At 40.0% G+C, this 24,147-nt stretch overlaps 1 protein-coding gene across 2 annotated transcripts in view; it reads left to right on the top strand.

Annotated features, from left to right (window-relative positions):
- The window catches only part of ptprk (protein tyrosine phosphatase receptor type K), a 610,797-nt gene that overhangs the window by 553,823 nt on the left and 32,827 nt on the right, over positions 1-24,147 (top strand). For both annotated transcript variants that reach the window (XM_060851099.1, XM_060851091.1), the window contains 7 exons: positions 1,914-2,011; positions 11,082-11,198; positions 12,801-12,955; positions 13,791-13,926; positions 17,727-17,876; positions 20,270-20,443; positions 21,185-21,316. In XM_060851099.1, coding sequence (XP_060707082.1) covers positions 1,914-2,011; positions 11,082-11,198; positions 12,801-12,955; positions 13,791-13,926; positions 17,727-17,876; positions 20,270-20,443; positions 21,185-21,316 — 962 coding nt within the window. The remainder of the gene's footprint in view (positions 1-1,913; positions 2,012-11,081; positions 11,199-12,800; positions 12,956-13,790; positions 13,927-17,726; positions 17,877-20,269; positions 20,444-21,184; positions 21,317-24,147) is intronic.

Raw genomic sequence — 24,147 nt, 5'->3', positions numbered from 1 at the left:
CACCTTGGAGCCCTCCTTGGCAATGCTGCTGTAAGGGCATTTTGCTTGCAGCAATAGGCCTGTTTTCTCATTGCCTTTGAGCTAGCTCGCTTTGACCTGCTCACGGGATGGTCAGGATCTTCTCCTTATCAGGCATGAAGCAGAAGATGGGGCAGTCTGTCTTGAAATTTTCTGGCCTATTGTGCAGTTTCTCTTGAAATGACCAAAAAGGGGTGTCGGGGGAAATTGAAGAAGGTGGAAGTGGTTGGCACAGCTGTTCATGCTGGTGCAGATTGGAAAAAGTAACATATTGTTCTGAGTGAGTGAGTAGGCAGCACAGAGGGCATATGCAGGATTGGTGATGTCGGTTATTGAAGTGCGGGAGCGTGAGTGAGGAAGAATATTACATGCAGTAGTAAGTGTGATAAAATATGCGCCTTGGTGAAAGGTGCATGCAGTGGCTCTTTGGTAAAGTGGAGAAGGTAAATGACCTCCTTCTACACTGGGCATTTCTTGACAGAGCTGAGACCACACTGACCTGGGTGGCAATCTCTGCTCTCTGTCCACAAAACAGGTGCCAATTTCCCTGCCATGTCTCAGGCAAATGTTAGTCACCTTGCAGACCAGCTTCAATCTGACAGTGGTCATCTGGGTGCACAACAGCTTTTAAAATTGGGAGTAGTGTGAGGGATGCAGGTCTATTCCGGGATATCCTGGTAGTGGCAAAATGTTCTGGGCTGATGAATGATAGAATCAGGCTAGTATTGGAAGACAGCGAGGCAGAGTAGATTGTTAATGAGGCAAGTTTGAGATGATGTGATGAGAAGTTTTGCTGGGGCTTGCAAAGTTGAAACCCTCTGTAAAATACATCAAAATTTACATTTATCCAAAATAGAAGATTAAGCCCATTGCAGTTTCTCCTGAAGTATAAAGATGTTTATGCAATATTTTTATAGTATCGCGCCACATGGTTACAGAGTTTGGCCCTTATGAACATTGGTGGTGTCTTCAGAGAACGTTTTGAGATGAATAACATTGATGTGAAGCTCTGATGATGGTAATGCTAGGTTGTTTTGACACACAAAATTGGTGATGTTAAGATGTGTTGACATGGCGTTAAAATATATAAAGGGAAATTAATTTTTCAGTGTGTTGATACCAAATACTAAATGTCAATTCTAAAGATTCTACATTCCATGGCAATAGATAGAGGAATAGTATTAAACAAGGATGAGGAGTGCTCATCACAGCAAATTAATAAGCTTCTGGAAGATAAAAGAAAGATTTCAAGTACCAGAGTGGAAAGGAATTGAGCATCTGAAGACTGGCAAAATTTAACAAAAAAACATGAGGGTAGTTTGGAAAGGATATAGCAGTTAGACTTGTAAGTCAGGAATGCTGATCACAGTTAGTTTTTAACATTATCCACCAATAATCATCACCACCCAAAAGCAATACAAGGACCATTGAAACCATTAATTGCCTCTTGGATACAAATCAACGGAATTGAGTATTGAATTCTGTCAATTGTTCCATTCTGTTGTGTAGTACGTTACATTTATCATCTGGTTTCCCATCATGATGTGGGGATAACCTGTCTTTTCTCTTTCCAGGTAACCTCAGAGCTTTATTCTTGGTATTTTCTGTTTCAGTTGGTGATTTCCAAAATTTCACTTCCTTATGTTTCAACAATGGTGCTGATTTTCTGAATACACCATCTTAAAATAAGGCTTCATCCATTGTTTGCGTTTCTGTGACTTTTTTTTGTATATACTCCTGCTGGTGAAAGTCTGCATCAGAATTGTGCATTCAAAAAAATTTAATTGGATAACAGTGAAGTAGAACGTTAATGTTATAGTAAAATGTGAATGAATATCATGTATAATCATGCATTTTTGGCATTATTTAATCATTATGGTATCATCGTCTCCTAGGACCAGTTCATGAAACTGTTTATGATTTCTGGAGAATGGTTTGGCAAGAGCAATCGGTTTGTATCGTCATGGTCACAAATCTGGTGGAAGTTGGAAGAGTAAGTCTGCTTTTAATAGTAAAACAAATGCTTTTGGTGTGAATTTTAAAGTATGAAGAAAAATCTAATTTAAAAATTTGTTGATGGGATGACAGCATTACTGACCAGTCCAGTCTTTATTACCCATCCCTAGTTACTCTTTGAGTGGGTGTTGAGCCATTTCTTGTACTGCTGCAATCCATATAGTTTATGTACAACAACTGCTATTAGGGAAGTCCAGGTCTTTGACCATGTCCATAAATGAATGTGATGTATTTCCTGATTCAGAATGGTTTTGGCTTGGAGAGGAACTTGCAGGTGGTGGTGTTCCTATGTGCCTATCTCTCTAGATCTTAGATATTATTCGAAAGATGGCACATGTGAAGGTGCCCTTGCTATTTGCTGCAGGTTAACTTTTACATGTATTTAACACTCCTGCGTTTTGGAAGTGGAAGGGTCCTGATGAAGAAAACTTTATTTTCCTACATGATGATGAGCTTCTGAAATATTATTGGAGTTAGAGAAAAGGATGAAATTCTGTGGAGAGACTGTAGGGAGTTAGGCAGAAATTTTAAAAATTAGGTCCTCGAGTAGTAATATCTAGATTATTCCCAATCCCACAAGCTAGTGAGAGCAGATGAATATGTAGTTGAAGAGCTGGTACAGGAGAGAAGGATTCATATCTTTGGATCATTGGAATGTCTTCTGAGGTAGAAGTGACACATATGAGAAGGACGGATTGTACCTGAATTTGAAAGGGATTAATATTCCAGCGGGGAGATTCGCTGCAGCTGCTTGGGAGGATTTAAACTACTAAGATGGGTGGGGGGAGAAAACCCAGTGAGATGGTGAGGATACAGATTAGTCTGAGTGTGGTACAGTTGGGAAAAGGAGTAAGTCAAACAGGCAGAGTAGGCAAAAACAAAGTAGAGAGTGAGGTGGGACTGATTATTAAACTGCATTTATTTCAATGCAGTCGCCCAAAAGGGAAGGCAGATGAACTCGGGGCATGGTTAAGAACATGGGCCTGGAATTTCATGGCAATTACAGAGACATGGCTCAGGAATGGACAGGACTGGCAATTTAATGTTCCAGGGTATTGATGCTATAGGAAGGATTGAAAGGAGGGACAAGAAAAGAGTGGGAGTGGCGTTTCTGATCAGGAATAACATTATAGCTGTATCTAGGGAGGATATTCTTGAAATATGTCCAAGGAAGTTACTTGTGTGAAGTTACTGGGATTGTGCTATAGACCCCCCACTAGTCAGCAGGAAATTAAGAAACAAATTTGTAACGAGATCTCAGTTAGTTGTAAGAATAGTAAGGTAGTAATGGTAGGGGGTTTAAACTTGCCAAACATACACTGGGACTATTATATAAGGGCTTGGATGGAGAGAAATTTGTTAAGTGTGTACAAGAAAATTTTCTGATTCAGTATGTTGATATACCTACTAGAGAAGGTGCAAAACTTGACCTACTCTTGGGAAATAAGGCAGGGCAAGTGACTGAGGTGTCGGTAGAGGAGCACTTTAGGGACAGTAACCGTAATTCTATTAGTTTTTAAATAGTGATAAAACAAAGTATAGACTGGATCTAAAAATTGAAGTTATAATTTGGAGGAAGTCCAATTTTGACGGTATTAGGCAAGAACGTTCAAAAGTTGATTGAGGGCAGATGTCCTCAGGTAAAGAGACAGCTGGAAAATAGGGAGCCTTCAGAAGGGAGATAACAAGAAACCAGAGACAGTATATTCCTGTTAGGGTGAAAGGAGAGTCTGGTAGGTATATGGAATGCTGGGTGACTTGGGAAATTGAGTTTTTGGTCAAGAAAAAGAAGGAAATATGTCAGGTATTGACAGCAGCAGAGATCAAGTGATTCCCTAGCAGGGTATAAAGGCAATAGGAGTATACTTGAGGGAAATCAGGAGGGTCGAATGAGGACATGAGAGCACTTTGGCAAATTGACTTAAAGAGAATCCAAAGGGATTATACAAATACATTAAGGATAAAAAAGAAACTAGGAGAGAAGCAAGGCCACCTATGTGTGGAACTGCAGGAGATGGGGAGATACTAAAAGAGTATTTTGCATTAGTGTTTACTGTGGAGAAGGATAGTGAAGGTAGACAGCATGGCAAAATAAATAGCAACCTCTTGAAAAATGTCCATATTACAGAGGAGGTGGTTCTAGATAACTTAAAACATATAAAGGTGGATAAATCCTCAGAACCTCATCAGATGTACCTTTGAACTCTATGGGAAGCTCAGGAAATGATTGCAAGGCCCTTTGCTGTGATATTTGTATCATAGATAGTTGCAGGTGAGGTGCCAGAAGACCGGAGGTTGGCTAACATGATGCCACGATTTTAAAAAGGTGGTAAGGAAGTGTCAGGAACTATAGACCAGTGAGCCTGGCGTCGGTGATGAGCAAATTGTTGGAGGAAATCCTGATGGCAGGATTTACTTGTATTTGGAAAAGTAAGGACAGATTTGGGATATCAACTTTCTTTGTGTGGAGGAAATCATGTCTCACTAACTTGATTGCGGTTTGGAAGAAGTAACAAAGAGGATTGATGAAGGCACAGCAGCGGATGTGATCAAAGTGGACTTCAGTAAGGCATTCAGCAAGATTCCCCATGTGAGATTGGTTAGCAAAGTTAGATCACACATAATATAGGGAGAACTAACCATTCGGATGCTGAACTGGGACAAAGGTAGATCTTAGTTGTGGTAGAGGGTTGCTTTTCAGACTGGAGGCCTGTGATCAGTTCAGTGCTATAAGGATCGGTGCTGGTCCACTGCTTTTCATCATGTATGTGAATGATTTGGATGTGAATATGGGAGATATGGTTAGTAAGTTGGAGGTGTAGTGGACAGTGATGAAGGTTACCTCAGAGTACAACAGGATATTAATCAAGTGGGCAAATGAGTCGAGGAGTAACAGATGGAGTTTAGTTCAGATAAATGTGACGTGCTGCATTTTGTAAAGGTAAATCAATGCAGGATTTATACACTTAATGAAGATCCTAAGGAGTGTTGCTGAACAAAGAGCGTGCAGGCTCATAGTTCCTTGAAAGAGAAGTCTCGGTTAGATAGGATAGTGAAGAAGGCGTTTAGTATGCTATCGTTTATTGGTCAGAGTATTGAGTACAGGAGTTGAGAGGTCATGTTGTGGCTTTGCAGAATATTGGTTAGGCCACTTTTGGAATATTGCGTGCGATCCTGGTCTCCCTCCTTTAGGAAGAATGTTGTGAAACTTGAAATGGTTCAGAAAAAAATTACAAGGGTGTTGCCAGGGTTGGAGGATTTAAGCTATCAGAAAAGGTTGAATAGACTGGGGCTAATTTCCCTGGAGCATCGGAGGTTCAGGGTGACCTTTTAGGGATTAATAAAATCATAAGGGACATGGATAGGCTGAATAGTCAAGGGCTTTTCTCTGGGGTAGGGAGTCCATAACGATAGGGAATGGGTTTAAGGTGAGGGAGAAAAGATTTAAAAGGGACCCTAGGGACGACTTTTTCAGGCAGAGGGTGGTGCTGCCAGAGGATGTGGTGGAGGCTGGTACAATTACAACATTTAAAAGGCATCTGGATGGGTATATGAATAGGAAGGGTCTAGATGGATATGGACCAAATGCTGGCAAATGGGACTAGATTTATTTAGGATATCTGGTCCACATAGACAAGTTGATTCGAAGGGTCTGTTTCTGTGCTGTATATCTCTATGACTCTGTGAGTTGCACTAATCCAGACAATTTGAAAGTATTTCTGACTTGCACCTTGTAGATTGTAGCCATGTTTAGGAAGTAGGAAAATGCGTGAATCGCTGCAAAATTTCCAGCTTGTAAACTACTCTTCTAGCCAATGTACCTTGGTGTTCTGTATATAACTTCACAGAGGTTGGGATCCCATCACCAAGTCACTCTTTATTTGCATACGGAGAGTCATTGGCACTGATCCAGCTCCTTCAGAGTCAGTTCTCAGAGTGAACAAGATGTCTGATGCTCCTGTTTATATCTGGCAGTCATGACTCCATGATTAGACCACATTAACAGCCCCAATGGTGGAGTCCTGGCTGACAGATCTAAGCAGGAGGTCCACTTGGCTGACTTCATTTGCAGTCACTACATCCCTCCCCCTCTGAGTCTGAGGACATAGGCCAGTTCTTTTTTGTATTATAGTTCCCCCTTTGTAGCGTTTTAGCACCAAGTCAGGTTTCTCCAATGGTGAACAACCACCTGATGAAGGAGCAGTGCTCCGAAAGCTAGTGCTTTCAGTTAAACCTGTTGGACTATAATCTGCTGTTATGTGATTTCTAACTCCAATGATACGGTATGTAACACACAGTAGCTCACCTCTTGTGCCCAGAGTGGGTCAGAAGAGATTCATTCCCTTCTTCATGGCAAAAATGACCATGTCCATCTCAGATTCTGAGTTACCTTCAACGCTTGATGGAAAGGGAGAACCCTTGGGTTCTGGAACGGTAGGAAAGGCTGTCAAGGAGCCTGGCACATCTTACACTCACACCGTGAGCGGGTTAGCAGCTTTCATCTGGTCCATGTGCTTGGTCAGGACCGTCAGACCTATCTGAACTTTACATGTCACTGGACCTGATCTTGTGTTGCCCATGCTCCTTACCCATGTAAGGCAATTCCAGTGGTCCCTACACCAAACTTCGACACCTGACATAAACTCTCTCTCTCACTTAGCAGGGTATTGTGCCTGACACTGATGTTCCTGGTGCTGCCCTCCCCATAATAATGTGCTGTCCTCTACTGTGATCGTGTCTCTCCAATCCAATTAGGTTTCAATTCTTGTTGTGGCAGCTCTTTGGTTCTTCCCCCTCCCCCCCACACCACCACCAGCTGTTTCAGTTTTGCCAGGACCAGATCTTTCTGCATCGAAAGTCTAATATTGTCAGCTGTGATTGCAAGCGTGTCCAGAAGATTTATAGCTGTTACGGACTTTTCCAGTGGCAGTGCCACCGGTGATGTATCTGCCAGTGGGAGGCAGCTCAATGCATGCATATTTGCTACTTGGCCACCTGAACGATGTCGGGAATGTGGTGCTGGAGAAGCACAGCAGGTCAGGCAGCATCTGAGGAGCAGGTGAGCAGGAGAATTCCCATCTGAACGGTATTCCAACTTATAATTATATTCCTTTATTGTTAGAGCTTACCACTGAATTTGGCCAGAAGCGATGGGTGGCACTGCCTCATCCTTTTTAAGTAGGCCTAACAGGGCTTTGTGCTCCATTGTTATTACAAATTTACATCCCAAGAATGGTGGAACTTTCTGACTCTAAATGTGACCACCAGATCTTCCTTCTCCGTCTGGGCATATTTACGCTCTGCACCAGCTGAAGTTCTGGATGTATATACTATTGGGTGTTCCTCTCCATTGGGCCACCTATGAGCTAATACTACCCCAATGCTGTGCAGGGAGATATTGCATATCAATACCAGATCTTGCTTTGGATCATAACGTGTTAACACCTTAAAGATGATAGCTTTGACTTCACTTTCCTGAAAGCTATGGCTTGACAATGCAACCATTTCCCAGGCTGACCATTTAAGAGTTGATGCAAAGGTGCCAGAATGGAGGCCAGGTTATGTCGGCACTTTCCATAATGATTCGCCAACCCAAGGAAAAACCTAAGCTCTGATATAGATGTGTGAAGGGGCACCTTTGATCACCCTCATTTTATCTTCAAGTGAGTGTGACCTCATCTTGTTGACTGTAGCCCAAGTAGATCACTTTGGGATCCTGGAACACAAAAACATCTGCCTAGGAGATGATCCTCATTAGTTTTCTCTGTTATGAGCACATCATCTAGACAAATGGTGACCTAGGTTAGACCTTGTAAAAAGTTCTCCATTGTCTACTGAAACACCACACAAGCTGATGCTACTCCAAATGGCAGTTTCATATATTGGTATAAACCCTTATGGGTATTAATTGTATTATACTTTTGGGAATCCTCTTTTAGCTGAATTGCAAATACTCATGGCTTGTGTCCAGCTGCGTGAATGATAGCCATCCTGCCAGTTTTGTGCATAAATCCTCTGTGAGGGAGTGGATATTTATCCAGCTGCAAAAAGTGGTTTGCTGTTTGTTTAATTCCCCACAAATGCAAATTGACCTGTTGGGCTTCACAATTGGTATGGCCAGTGCTGCCCATTCTGCAAACCGTCACTTTCCAGCCTTCTGATTCCGCCTCTACTTTTTCACATATGCAGGTTCATGGAATTGCTTCCTGGCATTGTCTTATTTCATCGTCCTTCCAGGAAAAACTTTCGAGTATTTGATTAAGACTTCACTCAGGCAGCCATTATCTAATCGAAAAATGTTAAGTCAATCAAATCAAATCTTTATAAACTAATTTCACCCTATCAAGCTTGTGCCCAAGCCTTTTACTACAATAAGTGGTAACTGAACCTGTTGCTTATTGTAAGAGGCCAGGACTGAAATTGTATCCTTAATCTCTGGGGTTTCCCTGGTATAGGTTCTCATCCTAGCCAAGGTCTTATGCAAACCTAAGGGTTGGAGCCAGAGTAAATTTTGGTAATGACTGGTTCTGTATTGTGTGATATAGCCATGCTGACATCGACCTCCATTAGAACTGAGTGACCATCTGAGCAGATGTTTACTTTGAGTGTTGCTCAGCAATTTAACTGTTCCAAATTGGACTTTCGAGGGTGTGCACTCTCCTGGATCCTGGCCTAAGAGTTATCTTACTCAGTTTAGGTCTAATGGGACTCTTTTGCTGTCTCGAGTCACGTACCGCTAATGACTACAATGGCCTCCCTGCTCAAATCCTGAAGAAACTTTTAATCATTTGGTAGAGGCTTGGCTTTGCTTTGTGTTTCTGCTGTGGGCTGATCTGGAGTCCCTCTGTTCATGAAAAGTCTTGAGTGAAGTTTTACTATTATCTTTAATGAACTGGTATTCCACATGCTCAGTCAAATGGCTGGGGTGTTCTCTTGCAACAGAATACCATCCAACTCATATATACTCCACTTGCTACATTTTCCATTGATAAAGCCTGTTGTCGTGCCTGTTTGAAGTCCAGTTGGGCTTCAGCTAGTCAGCGCTTTTGCATTGTTACATCATGAATCCCAGATCCCAAACAGTCTCTCAGCGTCTCATTAAGAGTTAGACCAAAGTCATGTGCTTCTGCCAATTGTCAGAACCTCTTCAAAAACCCCAAAATGGATTCCCCTGGTTCTCGAATTGCCAAGTAAAACCAATAGTGTGTCAGAAATAAAGGGGGCTTGGAGTCGCAATATTCCTGAATTAAATCCATCAACTTTTGAAAGGTTTTAGTATCTGGTGCCTCAGGGAAAGTTAGGCTCCTCATAACCAAACATACTGCAGGTCCACAAATTGTCAGGAAAATCACTTTTCATCTGCCCTAATGTCATTTGCTCAGATAAAATAGCGCATTCTTTCCACATACTGGGCCCAGTCTTCAATGGCAGGATCAAACAAGACCAGCTTCCCAACTAATGGGACATGATGCCAGACATGCCAATTAAAAGACTAATGTTGTGAGCAAATTTCTCTGGACCGTGCTTGTCTGTGGTTTCCACTGAAATAACTCCACAAAGGCCAGAATCCTATCACCAAGTCACCCTTTATTCACACATGGAGAGTCCTTGACACTAATTCATCATCCTCACAGCCAGCTCGCAGGGTGAACAGAACCTCTGACACTCCTGTTTCTGTCCGTCAGCTAGGAGTATCTGGCTGAACCAGATTAACAGCCGCTCAGGGAACTCGTATTTTATGAGGTCCACTTGGCTGACCTCTTTAGAATCACTACATTCTGATGAATGGTTACTGGATTCAAAGTGTTAACTCTGTTTTTTTTCTCCACACTTGCTGAGTTTCTCCAGCAATTTCTGGTTCTGTTTCTGGTAAATGGGAGCATCTAGATAGTTGATCATCAGAGATTCAGTCATGGTAATGCAATTGAATATCCAGGGAAAAGGTTAGATTCTACCTTTTTGGAAAAGCTCATGAGATAGTGATCTGTTGGAGAACAGGATTTCACTTTGGAAGGAGACAATTGCAGAGATGACTACATTGTGTATGATTCATTACAAACTATTGTGTGGTGTATCTTGAACTAAACTAACAAAATGCTATTAAGCACATTTTTAATATAAACTATTTTAGCATATGTTCACACTGGATGTAGTCAGTAATCTTTATGAAATTATACTGGATTCATACTGACACACAGCTTGCAACTTGAGTTCAAGTGAAGTGGAGTGAAAGTTTCTGCAGGAAATGGTCTTACAGCCTGGATTTGATATCCTATGAATTTGATATGTATTACGTTATCAAACATAGAAATGGTCAGGATCCATTGGACTCTCTGGGGCTTTTATAAAGCTATGTGATCTCAGTTGGAATGTTTTAGAAAGCAAGGATTTTCTTACACAACACCAGGTTATAGTCCATCAGGTTTAATTGGATGCACACTAGCTTTCGGAGTGACGTTCCTTCGTCAGATGATTGTGGAGGGCTTGATCGTAACACGGATTTTATAGCAAAAATTTGCAGTTTTGTGACTTACACATGAAAGAAGTGAAACTATCACTGTATTCTAACAGATGAAAGGCTTAACAATCAATCCTTCAATGTATAATTTCGGTTACATCACGCCATAAATTTTTGCTGTAAATTCTGTGTTAGGGTTGAGCCCTCCAGTATCACCTGATGAAGGAGCGTCGCTCTGAAACCTAGTGTGCTTCCAATTAAACCTGTTGGACTATAACCTGGTGTTGTGTGATTTTTAACTTTGTACAACAGTTCAACACCGGCATCTCCAAATCATAAGGATTTTCTTGTCATCATTTAAGCATTTAAAATGTACAACTGTTGGGGGAGAAAACATGTAAGTGTTTAAACGTAGATGGAACTTACTCTGAGCAACTCTGTTCGTACTCCAGCTAAGCTTCTGCAAAGCAATGTGATCATACTATTTATACCTCGGCTACCATGGTAAAACTGGGGCTTGTAATGTAAATTACATTTTATAAAAGTAAAAGAATAAAAATTCTCAATCATTTTTATTTTGAAATTTAAGGTAAAGTGCTACAAATATTGGCCAGATGATTCTGAGGTTTATGCAGATTTTAAAGTTACATTCATGGAAGAGGAACCGTTGGCAGAATATGTAGTTCGAACATTTACATTAGAAAGGGTAAGCTGAGTTTCTTAACTTTTTTGTGTATTCCCTTTTTAGTATTTATAGAATGTTTGTTTATTTAATAATACTCAGTAAAAGTGAAATTCTGATAAGTTGATACTTCAAATTATCTTTCACCTGAATTGCTTGAAACACTCAAATGGGAATTATCTGCAGCGAAGGGCCAGAAAAGAAAATTGATCAGCAAAGACCTAACAATGGTAAATAAAATCATGCTAATACATGCCCCAGTGCCATATAGTACATCTGATTAGATTCCCTACAGTGTGGAAACAGGCTTTTCGGCCAAACAAGTCCACACCGACCCTCCGAAGAATAACCCACCCTGACCCATTTCCTTCTAACTAATGCATCTAACACTACGGGCAATTTAGCGTGGGCAATTCACCTGACCGGCACATCTTTGGACTGTGGGAGGAAACCGGAGCACCCAGAGGGAACCCACACAGACACTGGGAGAATGTGCAAACTGCACACAGACAGCCTCCCAAGGCTGGAATTAAACCTGGATCCCTGGTGCTGTGAGGCAACTGAGCCACCGTGCCACCCCTGATCTGTAGCCTCAACACAACCAGCAGCAAATATGCATTAAAACCTGTTGGACATCTATTGAATTGTGTATTTTACTAACAATCTAAGGCTGCTAAATATGCTGTTTCCAAAAAACAAATAAGCTAAGCTAAAATCTATCGGGGGGAAAAATTCCATTTACGATATTTATTGCAAGCAAGTATATGGTGATGTTATGACTTGTGCTTGTTTAGTCACATTTTAAATTATGTAAAATTTATGATTGAGAGCAACACTAGAGCACAGCTTAGGATGTGAAATATATTAATTACATTACCTGGCAGTGATTGGATTTGACTTTTAACATCCTGAAAAATGAAACAGCATTGAATGACTGGGAATGTAACAAATTAAACAAAGAATTTTAGAGTTTAGAATTGAAAATAATATAACTTTAAATGGTGATGATGTCCAGAAGAAGAGAAATGCTAGACAAAATTTGGTACAATATTCAAATATTTAACATCCAGGTTTGGGACAAAAGAGAATTTGTTTTGCAAATCTTCAGTGGTAGAATTGTGTCAATTTATTTGTCATCAACTGACTCATTAAGGCTTGGATTATGGATAGGCAAGTGGGTGAAAGTTGAAACAATCCTAAGTAAGAAATGGTAGCTGTCTGTTGCGCTTTCAAGAGGAGCGGAAGAAAGTGTCTTTAAGTAATTGAAATCAATAAGATTTAAGCTCCATTTCGAAGGAAATGCAGGTGATCTAGCAGTTCACCTATTAAACTGAAAGTTGAATCTTGTAAGCGTTCATTGCATAGGATCTGAAAAAACATTAGTTTGCTGATTGAAAGAGATATTGGACATGAAGAACAAGAATAATGGAAGAGCGCACGGGCAATATGAAACATGAAGCTAAAAGACTACAATAAATGTCTGTAATAATTTGAGATGAATCTAAAGGATTATGAAAATAGGCCACGATATGTTTAGAAGATTGTACACATATGTAGTGTGTTAATTTGGAAAGGAGTATATTCTGTTGCTCCTATTTTCATTTTTTTCTTTTTGTCCCTTCCCAGAGAGGTTTCGATGAAATACGTGAGGTTAAACAGTTTCATTTTACTGGTTGGCCTGACCATGGTGTTCCTTATCATGCAACCGGTTTACTGGCATTTATCCGTCGTGTGAAAATTTCGAATCCCCCAGGAGCAGGACCAGTAGTTGTACATTGCAGGTTAGCAGTGCTTATTGTATCAATTGCTGTGATATTGTTAAACCTCTTTGTGATGTCAACATTATTTTATCTATATCTGTAACTGACAGTGACATTAACATCACTAGATTTCAGGTATATCTGTATTCAGATAATTTCAGTGAAACCTTAACTTTGGAGTTTGTAGAAACAGATAGTTGGCCCAGAGAATGAGTATTCTTGTGATCCATCTCAGCATTACATTCTCTCTGTATGATTGAATTATTTACCTCTTCAGAAACAGTGCTAATTGCCTCCTAAAACTATTGCTTTAATGAATTTCTCGTGTAAGGTATTTACCGCTTCTATTATACTTTGCATGGAAAAGTTTCCACGTGAATTCTCTTCTATTCTCAATGTTCGGTATTGTTGAATATATTCTACATTTATGCTCAGTATTTGAACCCTTTAATATATGAAGCAATTCGACTGGGTCAACTTTATCAGTCCATTTTACTTGGAATTAGAGAGCAGTTTTTCACAGTTTTGGGGATTATAATCTGCAATATATTGTTTTTAACTAAAGTGTGTTTTTAATCTGTATTCATGTTGATGCGAACAAAGTTAAAAAATCTCACAACACCAGGTTATGGTCCAACAGGTTTATTTGGAGGCACTAGCTTTCAAAGCGCTGCTTGTATTGTATGATTTTTAACTTTGTCCACCCCAGTCCAACACTAGCACCTCCAATACATGTTAAAGTGATTTGTAAAGATCTGTGTATACTCTAAATAATATGTTTCTGTCAAGTGAACATGGTTGTAACCAAAAATTAAGACTTGTTATGAAATTCTCATTCCTGTTTGTATATTTTCAGTGCTGGAGCTGGAAGAACTGGCTGCTATATAGTTATAGATATTATGTTAGACATGGCAGAACGAGAAGGAGTTGTTGATATCTATAACTGTGTTAAAGCATTACGATCAAGGCGCATCAATATGGTTCAGACAGAGGTAAGATTCAAATCAATATAATCAAAGGTCACAAAACTTAATCTTGAGCATTTGTGGCAAAACAGTATTCTAGTGTGGAAGTGCCATTATTTTGTCTCTGACACTAAGAGAATGTTATCAAAAATTTTCAGCGCCAAAGGAAACACTTTGACTCACCATGGTCATGTCAGACAGGAAAAAGCAATCCAGCCTAATCTATCTTTCTAGTTTTTGGTCTGTAACTGTGTAGTTACAACACTGGTTTTGAAAGATGTATACTTTGTATGTGACTTGCATTTCTGCTTTTATCCTTTTGCCCTCCAGATAAAATTGATCCTCCAACACCCTTATATTCTTTTTGCTGATTATTTTAATACATAATACACTTTGGATCACAAGGATCACTGCCCTTTTTGGTAAGAGAAATGAGCCCTTCCTATCCACCATACTTAGACTCCTCAAAACTTTGTAAACCTCAGTTAAATCTCTCCTCAGCCCCCTCTGTTGCAAAGAAAATAATCCAACTCTATTCAATAATTCCTTGCAGTCAAAATTCACCATTTCCTGTAGCACCCTTGTAAATCTGCTCTCTACCATTCCCAGAAAGATCATATCTTTGTGTACTTCAGTAATCGAGAAATGTACATAGTACTCTAGCTGTGACATAAACATGTTTTATTCAGTTCTAGCGGGATCTCCCTTTTGTTTAGTCTCACTAGGGTTTATTCTGTCTTTGGCCACCGTGAAGACAAAGGCAAAATATGTGTTGGTTTCATCTGCTACTTGCTGTCAATTTCCCATTTCCTCCCTCTCTCTAGAGAGCCAAGACTGACTTTGCTTACTCCTTTTAAGCAATTGTAGAAACTCTTGCTGTCTGTTCTTGCATTTCTAACTAACTTCCTCTCGTAATCTTAATTTCTACCTCATGATGGGCCTTTATTCATTGTTTCCATTCTTTGAGTTCTGACCAATTGTCCGACCTGTCACTCTTTGCCCAGCTTAATACCTTTTCCTCTAGTTTGATGCTTTACTTAACTTTTTTAGTTAACCATAGAGCATGGGTTCTCCCTATGGGTTTTTTTTTCTTTACTGCAGCTATACACTTATCCTGAAATATCCCTTCAAAGTCTGCCATTGCATCTCATTTGATATATCCATTAGTCTATAATAACAATTAATTTTACTTAACTCACCTTTTGATATCCATATAGTTGCTCTTTTACAGGTTTAAATACTTGACTTAAATCCAATGTTGTCCATCTCAACTCATATAAAGTTCGATCACAGTCTATCATATAGCCTTCTACCTAGGGGTGCTTTTACTCCAAGATCATTCATTAATGCTAACATAGTAGCAAATCTAATATAACCTGCTTTCTAGTCAGTTCCAGAATGGGCAGCTCAATGAAAATATTTCAAATACTCTGTGAACTCCTGTTTCAGACTGCTACTACCACAGATTATGTCAATTACAGTCATTCATGACTATTGCTGTCCCTTTATTATAAACAGTCAACATTTCTTCTTGTTTCCTTTGTCCTACATTGTGCTAACGGTCAGGGGACCTGTAGATCAAACCCACAATGACTTTTTCTATACTATTGCTAATCTCCATCCAAACTAATTCTGCATCCTGATCTGCTGAACCAGTGTAATTCATATGTACCAATGCCATCCTTGATTAACAGTGCTGCCTTCCACCTTTATCGAGCTTCCTGTTCTTCTTGCAAGAAATATTTCCAGTTTTTTGACTTGAGATAAATTCTGCAAGCAGCATTGGGTACTCCCTTGTTCAAAGGCATTCAGGACTAATCAAGGGCTGAGCATCGGGATGCCTGCGGAGAACAAAAACACTGTTCTTTCTGCTGACATTCTGAAATCATCATCGCGACCTCACTTAATTGTGACCTGGTTCCCTGAATAATCCTGTAGCACTCCCAGATACAATGCTGACAGCACATTGTGTTCCGTTTGGAACTACTGAGTGTGTACAGGTATCAGCCTATGATTGGCTGGCAGCTCTGTGTGTCCTATCACTATCTCCATAAGTATCTTACTATGGCACCAGAGCACTTGAGAGCTTGGCATACTCATGGCCATGACTTCTGGCATCTGTTCACTGTCTGTCTCAGTTATAGGAAAAGGCCTTTATTCCCTCCCTTTCCCAATATGATACTTGCTCGCTGCAGTCTTTGAAACTTAATAGGCCAATTAGTGCTTCACCAATGTACATGGTATAGCCAAATATTCAGACAACAAATTTGTTCATAGGTGGAAACTGCATGCATTTGAAACCATACCTTCAATTGATGGGTAGTTAGTCAAATTTGAATATCAAATATTTATTAACTCTTAAAGTACTGACTCTATGATTATTAATTGGCAGCATTAATTTATGGTTCACCGTTAGCTTCAGTCTTTACTGTTGTTACAGAATTATATTTAACGTAACAGACAATTGGTAAAGGAAGTGACTTGTTTGTTAGTTTTGCTGTTTCATCAGATCGTATATTTATCCCTTAAACGTCTGGCAGCCTGAGGGAGGTGATGCTTTCCAGATGGGCTTTACATTTCATAGTGAACACTGCTAGACTGAAACAAATACTTCTTTTATCATATTAAAATTTCACATATATCCAGATCAGTGGAATATTAAGCACATAGTTAAATAATTTTGAATCTTAAAAATAAACAATTTATTCTGCTTGTTATCAAAATTTCTTTTCCTTTACTATTTCATAATCCATATTTCATATTTTTCTTTTGTTTAATTAATCATTCCTGTTGTTTATTTCTCAAAAGGAAGGGGAAGGTAACTTGGAATTGAATCTTACAGGCCACCCATCAGTTGGAGAACAGGCGGGTAGACATGTAACTCAGCAGCTTACCGGCCTTCCATCACCTGCCCCTTCACCTCAAGAAACTTACAGGCAGCAAAGGATCCATTACATGGCCCATTTCAGACCCTTCCTCTTGTGGGAAATTACTTAGCCATTAAAGGCTTCATCTTACTGCCAGTCTGATTACAATGGGTCACATGAGAGACTAGCACCAAATGCATCATCTCACAGCCTTAATTCTGCAGGCTGCTGGTTAGTGAAATGGTGACATACATCCTTCCCAGCCCACTTCACTCAACTGGGAGTTGCCCACCCATGACTTTGCCTTTCAAATCCTTTATCCTCTCGATCCTCGCTGTGGGCCTGTCAGTCTGTCCCAAGTAAAAACTTACCTGAATATCTGCTCAGCACCACCTTGACCTACCTGCACTGCCAATAACCATCACTCTTGCTGGCCCATGTTAGGCTCCAATAGGTTGGCAGTGGTGCAGGGAGCCCATTTTCAGAATTATTTTGTAATTGCAATTCTTCCACCTGGGTCTTTGGCATCCTATTTGGAAATAAATGCATTATCAACTACATGGAAATTTCTTTTGTCACTCAAAGTCAAATTGTGAAAAATCATGGGTGTGAGCTCCATAACACAATACAATAATAAAACAAAACAATGTTATTTACTTTAACCTTTATTTGCTGACTTTTCTGCTTTTCCTATATATATGTGGAAAATGAGAATTGCATTGTAACCAACAACTTTAGTTGAGTCTTTACAAAACATAAATGACGGTTTCAGACTTTAAAACTTGTTTCCTCTTTAGTTGAATTGTTAAAATATAGATTATGTCAGAAGCTTGGTCTCTGAGGGCATGTGTTTGTTTTAACTCCCCCTCCAGTGAACTACATCCTATTTCCTCATATCCAATTAACTTGTTAATAACTGCAACATGAAAGATGGTACTAATTGGATGTGTTATTTTTAAGGAACAATATATTTTCATTCACGATGCCATTCTAGAGGCTTGTCTCTGTGGGGACACCTCAATACCAACATGTGAGGTCAAACCAACGTATTATGAAATGACAAGAGTTGATTCACAGAGTAACTCCTCACAACTTAAAGATGAATTTCAAGTAAGTAAGCTTCAGCTACAAGTTATCAAGTATTTCACATTCTAATTCAATTCAAAACTGCTCTATATTCACATTGTTAAGGAAGGATGGCTTTCTTCATTTAACTTATGGTGATAAGGTTGTGTCCGTCAAGTTTGTAGTTTGGGGAAAGCTCATATCAAGTGATGTAGCAATGTGTGTATTTGGCCTGACCAATTAAAATTCATGTATTAAAGATGTGAAGCTGTGCAACACTTTTTATTGTTGGTGTGCACATAGGTTTACTCATTTAATTACAGTATTTAAATTGCTTCTATATAGATGTATCAGAATGGATGTTAGACCTAACCTTTTCACATTTTAAAACAACTTCTATCAATTGTTTGTTGCTACAGCCTTCATTCAAACTCATCTTCCACTTGCAAAAAAAAAACAAAAAGTTATCTGATGCTGGCTAGAGATTTTGGGTAGATGGGAGAAAGGGTGAGGTGGTTGGGGGTGGAGGGAAGAAAGGAGACGAGGAGGGAAGAGGAGCAGGGGGAAGGGAATGGGTAGGAAGAGGGGACTGCTAAAGTTAACCAGACACAGAATTTGTTGTAGCTGGCAAGGTTACCAAAATGTGCAGACTATTGAAGGTGACAATCACGTACTATATTGACCATTAAGCTGATTGTAGGAAACTGTTGAGCAGGCCCTGGAACTTAAAACAGACCCTACTCATACAATAGAATACTCATTGTATTGATTGGGTGCTCTACTGCTCAGTCATTTGACCACAGCATTTCCATATTCCTCCATTATGCTTGACTATCAATGCAAGACCAGAACGGCGATGCACACTTTGGCTCATCGTTAAACTACTTCTACAACGTATAATAGTGTGCAAGCAGCTGAATATATTTTGAAAACTTTGCATTAGCAACCAGCTATTCCCTGCACAGATTTTACCAGGACTGGGTAATCAAGGACATGTCCTTTGCTCCACTTCTTGAAGTCAATAACTAACTCCTTCATTTTGCTAACATTGAGCAAGGGAATGTTGTCAATACACCATCCAATATCTCTTTCTTGTCTAAAAACAGAAATTGTTGGAAAGTCTCAGTAGGTCTGGCAGCATCAGTGGAGAGAAATCAAAGTTTAACATTTCAGGTCCAGTAACCCTTCTTCAAAACTGATGGGAGCTAGGAAAAGGATGGTCTTTATGAAGAAGGGTGAGAGAGTCAGCTACTAATTGTCTCCATTAGCATTCTCCAAACATATCTTGAACCATTCCTTTGTCAGTTCAACTGTGTTTCTCTGTGTTTTGGCTCCATCCCCACCTACCAATCAACTTGTTATGGTGGTATCATCAGCAAATTTGTAAATGGAGTTAGACCTGAATTTAGCTATATAGTCATGAGTATATAAGGAGTACAGTAAGGGACTGAGTATGCAGCCTTGCTAGGCGCTTGAGGATTATTATGGAGAAGGTATTGTTGCCTATCTTTACTGATGGTGGTCTGCGGGTCAGGAAGTCAAGGGTCCAGTTGCAGTGGGGGAAGCAGAGTCCAAGGTCTTAGAGTTTGGAGATGAGTTTGAAATTATGGTATTGAAGCCGGAGCTAAATGCACGCAAAATGTCCAGGATCCAAGAATGTACAGATGTCGGAATCTACAAATATACAAGCCGTTAACACAATTATGTCATGCTAGAAGTGACACTCCATGTGTTCAGTAAGCACAGTGATATTCCTACCTGATTATGCTTGGTGGATTAAGTAAGATTTGCTTCTTTTACTTCTCCTATTCTGGGGATATCATGGTAGTTCTGTGGTTAGCAGTGCTGTCTCAAAACGCCAGAACCCGTGTTCAGTTCCAGTTTTGGATGACTGTCAATGTGATATTTGCACATTCTCCCTGTGTCTGCATGGTTTTCCTCCGGGTGCTCCAGTTTCCTCCCATAGTCTGAGATGTGTCGGTTAGGTGGATTGGCCATGATAAATGCCAATAGTGGCCAGGGACGTGCAGGCTAGGTGAATTAGCTAGTGGAAATGCAGAATTACAAGGACAGGTCAGGGGAGTGGGTCTGGGTGGGATATTCTGTGGAGGGTTGGTATGGATTTGATGGGCTGAATGGCCTGTTTCTACACTGTAGGGATTCTTTGGTTCTATGATGAAGTTTGGTCTCATTTAGTCTTCAGTATCTGATCAGGTAGTGAAATTATGAAACTGAAACTTTAATATAACAGTTCAAATATCAACTAACCTGCTGACTCAATTGGCACTGCCTGTTCTCCAAAACATGACATAATACTTTGGTATTTACAGAGTATGCTCTTGATGAAGCGAACATCTTAATATATTAGTCATTAATTGAAAAATATCAATCTTTGCAATGGCTATTAGTAAAATGTGTTTCCTTCTCTTACTACATAGACTCTGAATTCTGTTTCTTCTCAACTGCAACCCGAAGACTGTAGCATAGCTCTTCTTCCCAGGAATCACGAGAAAAATCGATACATGGATGCACTGCCACCAGACAGATGCCTGCCTTTCTTAATTACCATAGATGGTGAAAGCAGCAACTACATCAATGCTGCCCTTATGGATGTATGTCTTTCATTTTGACATTAGTTTTTTTTTCAAAAGCACTGCATATGTTTTTGGAGATTGTCAGTTTTATTCAATACTGCAATATATAGTAGTATTCTTCACAGTAAAGGCTCAAGTTTGATTTCTCCTGCCCCCTCCAATCAAGGAGATTGCAATTCCAGCTGCACCTGGAGCCAATGGAAATAAGCCAATTGAAAATTGAGGAGCAAGTTTTCATTAGCATGTTTCTGGAGTTATGTTATTAATTGTGGTAACAAAAACACTGAAACTGGGTTCCTACTAAGAGTAAGTATCAGAAGACTTATTCATAGAGCAACTGAATACGTTACAAATGTATCACAGACTTCAGTATAGTCCAGGCTCAAGCTGGCTGACTAATTAACTTTTCCTGATGATTACCATGTACAGCAGTAGCTTGTCAAGACGGAGCTAATGCTTTCATGCAAAAGTATCAGATGGCATGATGCCAAACTGATGTCATTGCTTGACTCTCTCAAAGGTACATGTTTGCTTGATGCAATGTCACACCAATGGAAAACTACTTATGCATACACTTGGAACTAAAACATGGAGTGAAACATTTGAGTAATTTCCTTAACTGCCCTTAATTTCACACAGTTCAAAAATCAATTGAATGTACCCTCAAATTGTAGTTAACTAATTTTTGCTTGCTAGCTATAACTTTAACAAAATGCTGCTTTCTCTGTGTGTAAGTTCTTGTTTTTCATTTCCTTGCAGAGTTACAGACAGCCAGCTGCCTTCATCGTCACCCAGCATCCATTGCCAAACACAGTCAAAGACTTCTGGAGGCTAGTGTATGACTATGGCTGCACTTCCATAGTCATGCTCAATGAATTGGACCTTGTGCAGGTAGTTATAGTGACCTTAAAACTGTGGGAAAATGTTCCAAAGTTTAAACAATTTTAAAGTTTTTGCTTACTGAAACAATTCTCTTGTGTGGTTTAGTCATCTTAGCCACATAAGTGGACAGACTGATTATTGCTTTTGATAATATAATTTTTAAAATGCTCCAGTAATATTACTCTGTAGTATTGACTCTTCGTGTAAAATTAGAGATTTTAAGTTCTGTTCCCATTTCTAGTTTCTTTTTTGTATTTGGTCAATCAACTTAAAAAGATTTCTGGTATTCTTGGGGTGTTTAGCATTTTATTGATAGTCAGCCTGAGGAGGTGTTTTTTGCCACATTTCAATAAGATTTTACTTGACTACACCATCAAAAATCATTCACTGATCCATTCACGGTGACTCAGTGGTTAGCACTGCTGCCTCACAACGCCAGGGACCAGGGTTCGATTCCAGAGTTGGGTGACTGTCTGTGTGGAGTTTGCACATTCTCCCCATGTCTGCGTGGGTTTCCTGTGTGTGCTCCAGTTTCCTCCCACAATCCAAAGATGTGCAGGTTAATTGAATTGACCATGCTAAGTTGCCCGTAGTGCAGTGATGTTAGGTGCATTAGTCAGGGTTAAATTTAGAATAATAGGATAGGAGAATGGGTCTGGGTGGGTTACTCTTCAGAGGATCAGTGTGGACTCGTTGGGCCAAATAGTTTGTTTCCACACTGTAGGGATTCTATGATTCAAATGTCGATTGAATATTCAAAATGTATTATGTATTAACATGCTCATAACCAGAATTTTTTTTAACTTTGATTTCTGAGACAAACTTCTAAAACGCCACCATATTGCCTATTGTACTTTATTTGCATGTTTCAGAATAAGTGGATTCATGTGGTCCCTGCTCAGGATCAGATTATCTTCAAAGCATTTACACAAATTTGCTTGCTTAGCATGAATTTGTTTGTCTTTGGAGTATTTTTATTTATTTTGGTCTCTTTCCAACAGCCTATATTTGTTTTTCCAGCAGTGATATTCACAGTTATGTAGTAAACCTGATCATCCAGTTGATTCATTCTAAAATCTGACCAACTCGGCAAGCATTTGGATGAATCAGCCAGCATTGGGCTAAAGTATTCACCACTCAGGAGCAATGCACTTTCTAAGATGTCATATGTGAGATGTGAGGGAGTACGCAAGTGAGGAGATAGATGGTGAGGGATAGGAGAGGTGGGAGGAACATGGGGTGTGTGTGTGAGGGGTAGTAGGATTGGTAGGGGGAATAAAAAAAGAAGGGCAAGCCAGTTTTGGATGTGAGATCAGTAGGGAATAGAAGGAGTATGAGGGGAGGGATGATGGGAGCGTTTGAGAAGAGAGGGTAGGCAGGTTTGTGTGTAAGACGAAGGGGGGAAATGGACAGTGAGAGAGGTGGGCAGCTGGGAGAGGAGGTGAGGTCAGATGGGACAGTACGTGATAGGAAGGAGATTTGGAGGATGTGAAGGGAAGGGAGAATACGAGTTGGTGGGAGGACAGGTGGGTGTTTGTAGGGAGGGAGAATGGTGTTCTGTGTGGAAAAAAAAAGGGAACGGGGGATTGTGGCGATGTAAGCTGGGAGGGAAGCACAGGAGGATTTAGAAGATGAGGGGAGGGAGGAACGTCAATGAGCAGTTGTAACTAAGTTGACCCTGGTGAAGAAGCATTTATTGGTGACCTTTTATTGCCAAGAGAATGGCCAGCGCTTGAACCACATCTGACATTTGACAATGACGAAAAGAATTTGGGAATGATAGGTTTTCCATGATCTAGTTATTGTGGGTATTGAGGTTCTGGGTGTAAGCCTGGTGAATTGGTTCAACATGATCTCTGGTGAGTCACTGGGAAGGGTTGAAGTTCTCTTATTACTACAGTTTGGCCTAGATGTTAGACCCATCCAGTGAACTGGTGACTGTTCCATTAAATTCATAGGTGTAACTTAGTAAAAATTGGAGAAATACATTGAGAGACAGGTGGAGAGCTACTCTGCCTTGCTATTGTTCCATAACATTCATTTGATTTAACCAGGTAAGCTTTGTAAAAATTACTTTACATGATGTGGACACCAGTGTCAAACCCAGTATCTACTTCCCATCTCTAACTATCCTGGAGAAGATGTTGATAAGCTGCCTACTTGACCCAGTCCAATCCTTTCGCTGTGTTACCCCACACTGTGATGGAGTGGAGATTTCAAGGATGTTGGGAGCCCATTACTGTAAAGAAATTGTAATGTCTTTCCAAGTCAGATGGTCAATGGCTTGGAGGGAAACTTGGAGATTTGTTTGTTCCCAGGTATCTACTGTCCTTAACTTTCTTGGTGATACAGACCTTTAAGGATTTGGCAAATGCTGAGGAAGGAGTGTTGGTGAGTTTTTGCAGTGTACCTTGTAGATGGTGCACACACTACTGCAGTGATGTTGAAGGTGATGGTTGTGGTGCTAACTAAAGGAAGCTGCTTTGTCCTTGATGATGTCAAGCTGCTTGGGTATTGTTGGAGTTGCACTGATTAAAGCAAGTCGGGAATATTTCATTACACTCCTGATGACAGGCATTGGGGAGATAGGTGAGCTACTTGGTGCAGAATCTCTGACTGATTTTCGCAATTTTGCACATTGCTAGCTAGATGCTAGTACTTGAACAGCTTGGTTGGTTGTGCAGCAGGTTCCCAATGACAGGTCTTAAGTACTGTTGCCAGATTGTTGACAGGGCCTGTAATTATTTGCATTATCCAGTGCCTTCAGTCCTTTCCCAATATCATCTAGAAGGCATTGGCAGAAAATTAGCATCAGTGATACTGGGTTCCCTGAAGGAGGT

The sequence above is a fragment of the Hemiscyllium ocellatum genome, chromosome 3 (genome assembly GCF_020745735.1).
Source record: "Hemiscyllium ocellatum isolate sHemOce1 chromosome 3, sHemOce1.pat.X.cur, whole genome shotgun sequence".
NCBI lineage: Eukaryota > Metazoa > Chordata > Chondrichthyes > Orectolobiformes > Hemiscylliidae > Hemiscyllium > Hemiscyllium ocellatum.
Note: the sequence above shows the minus strand (reverse complement) of the source record. Positions and strands in the feature narration are given on the sequence as shown.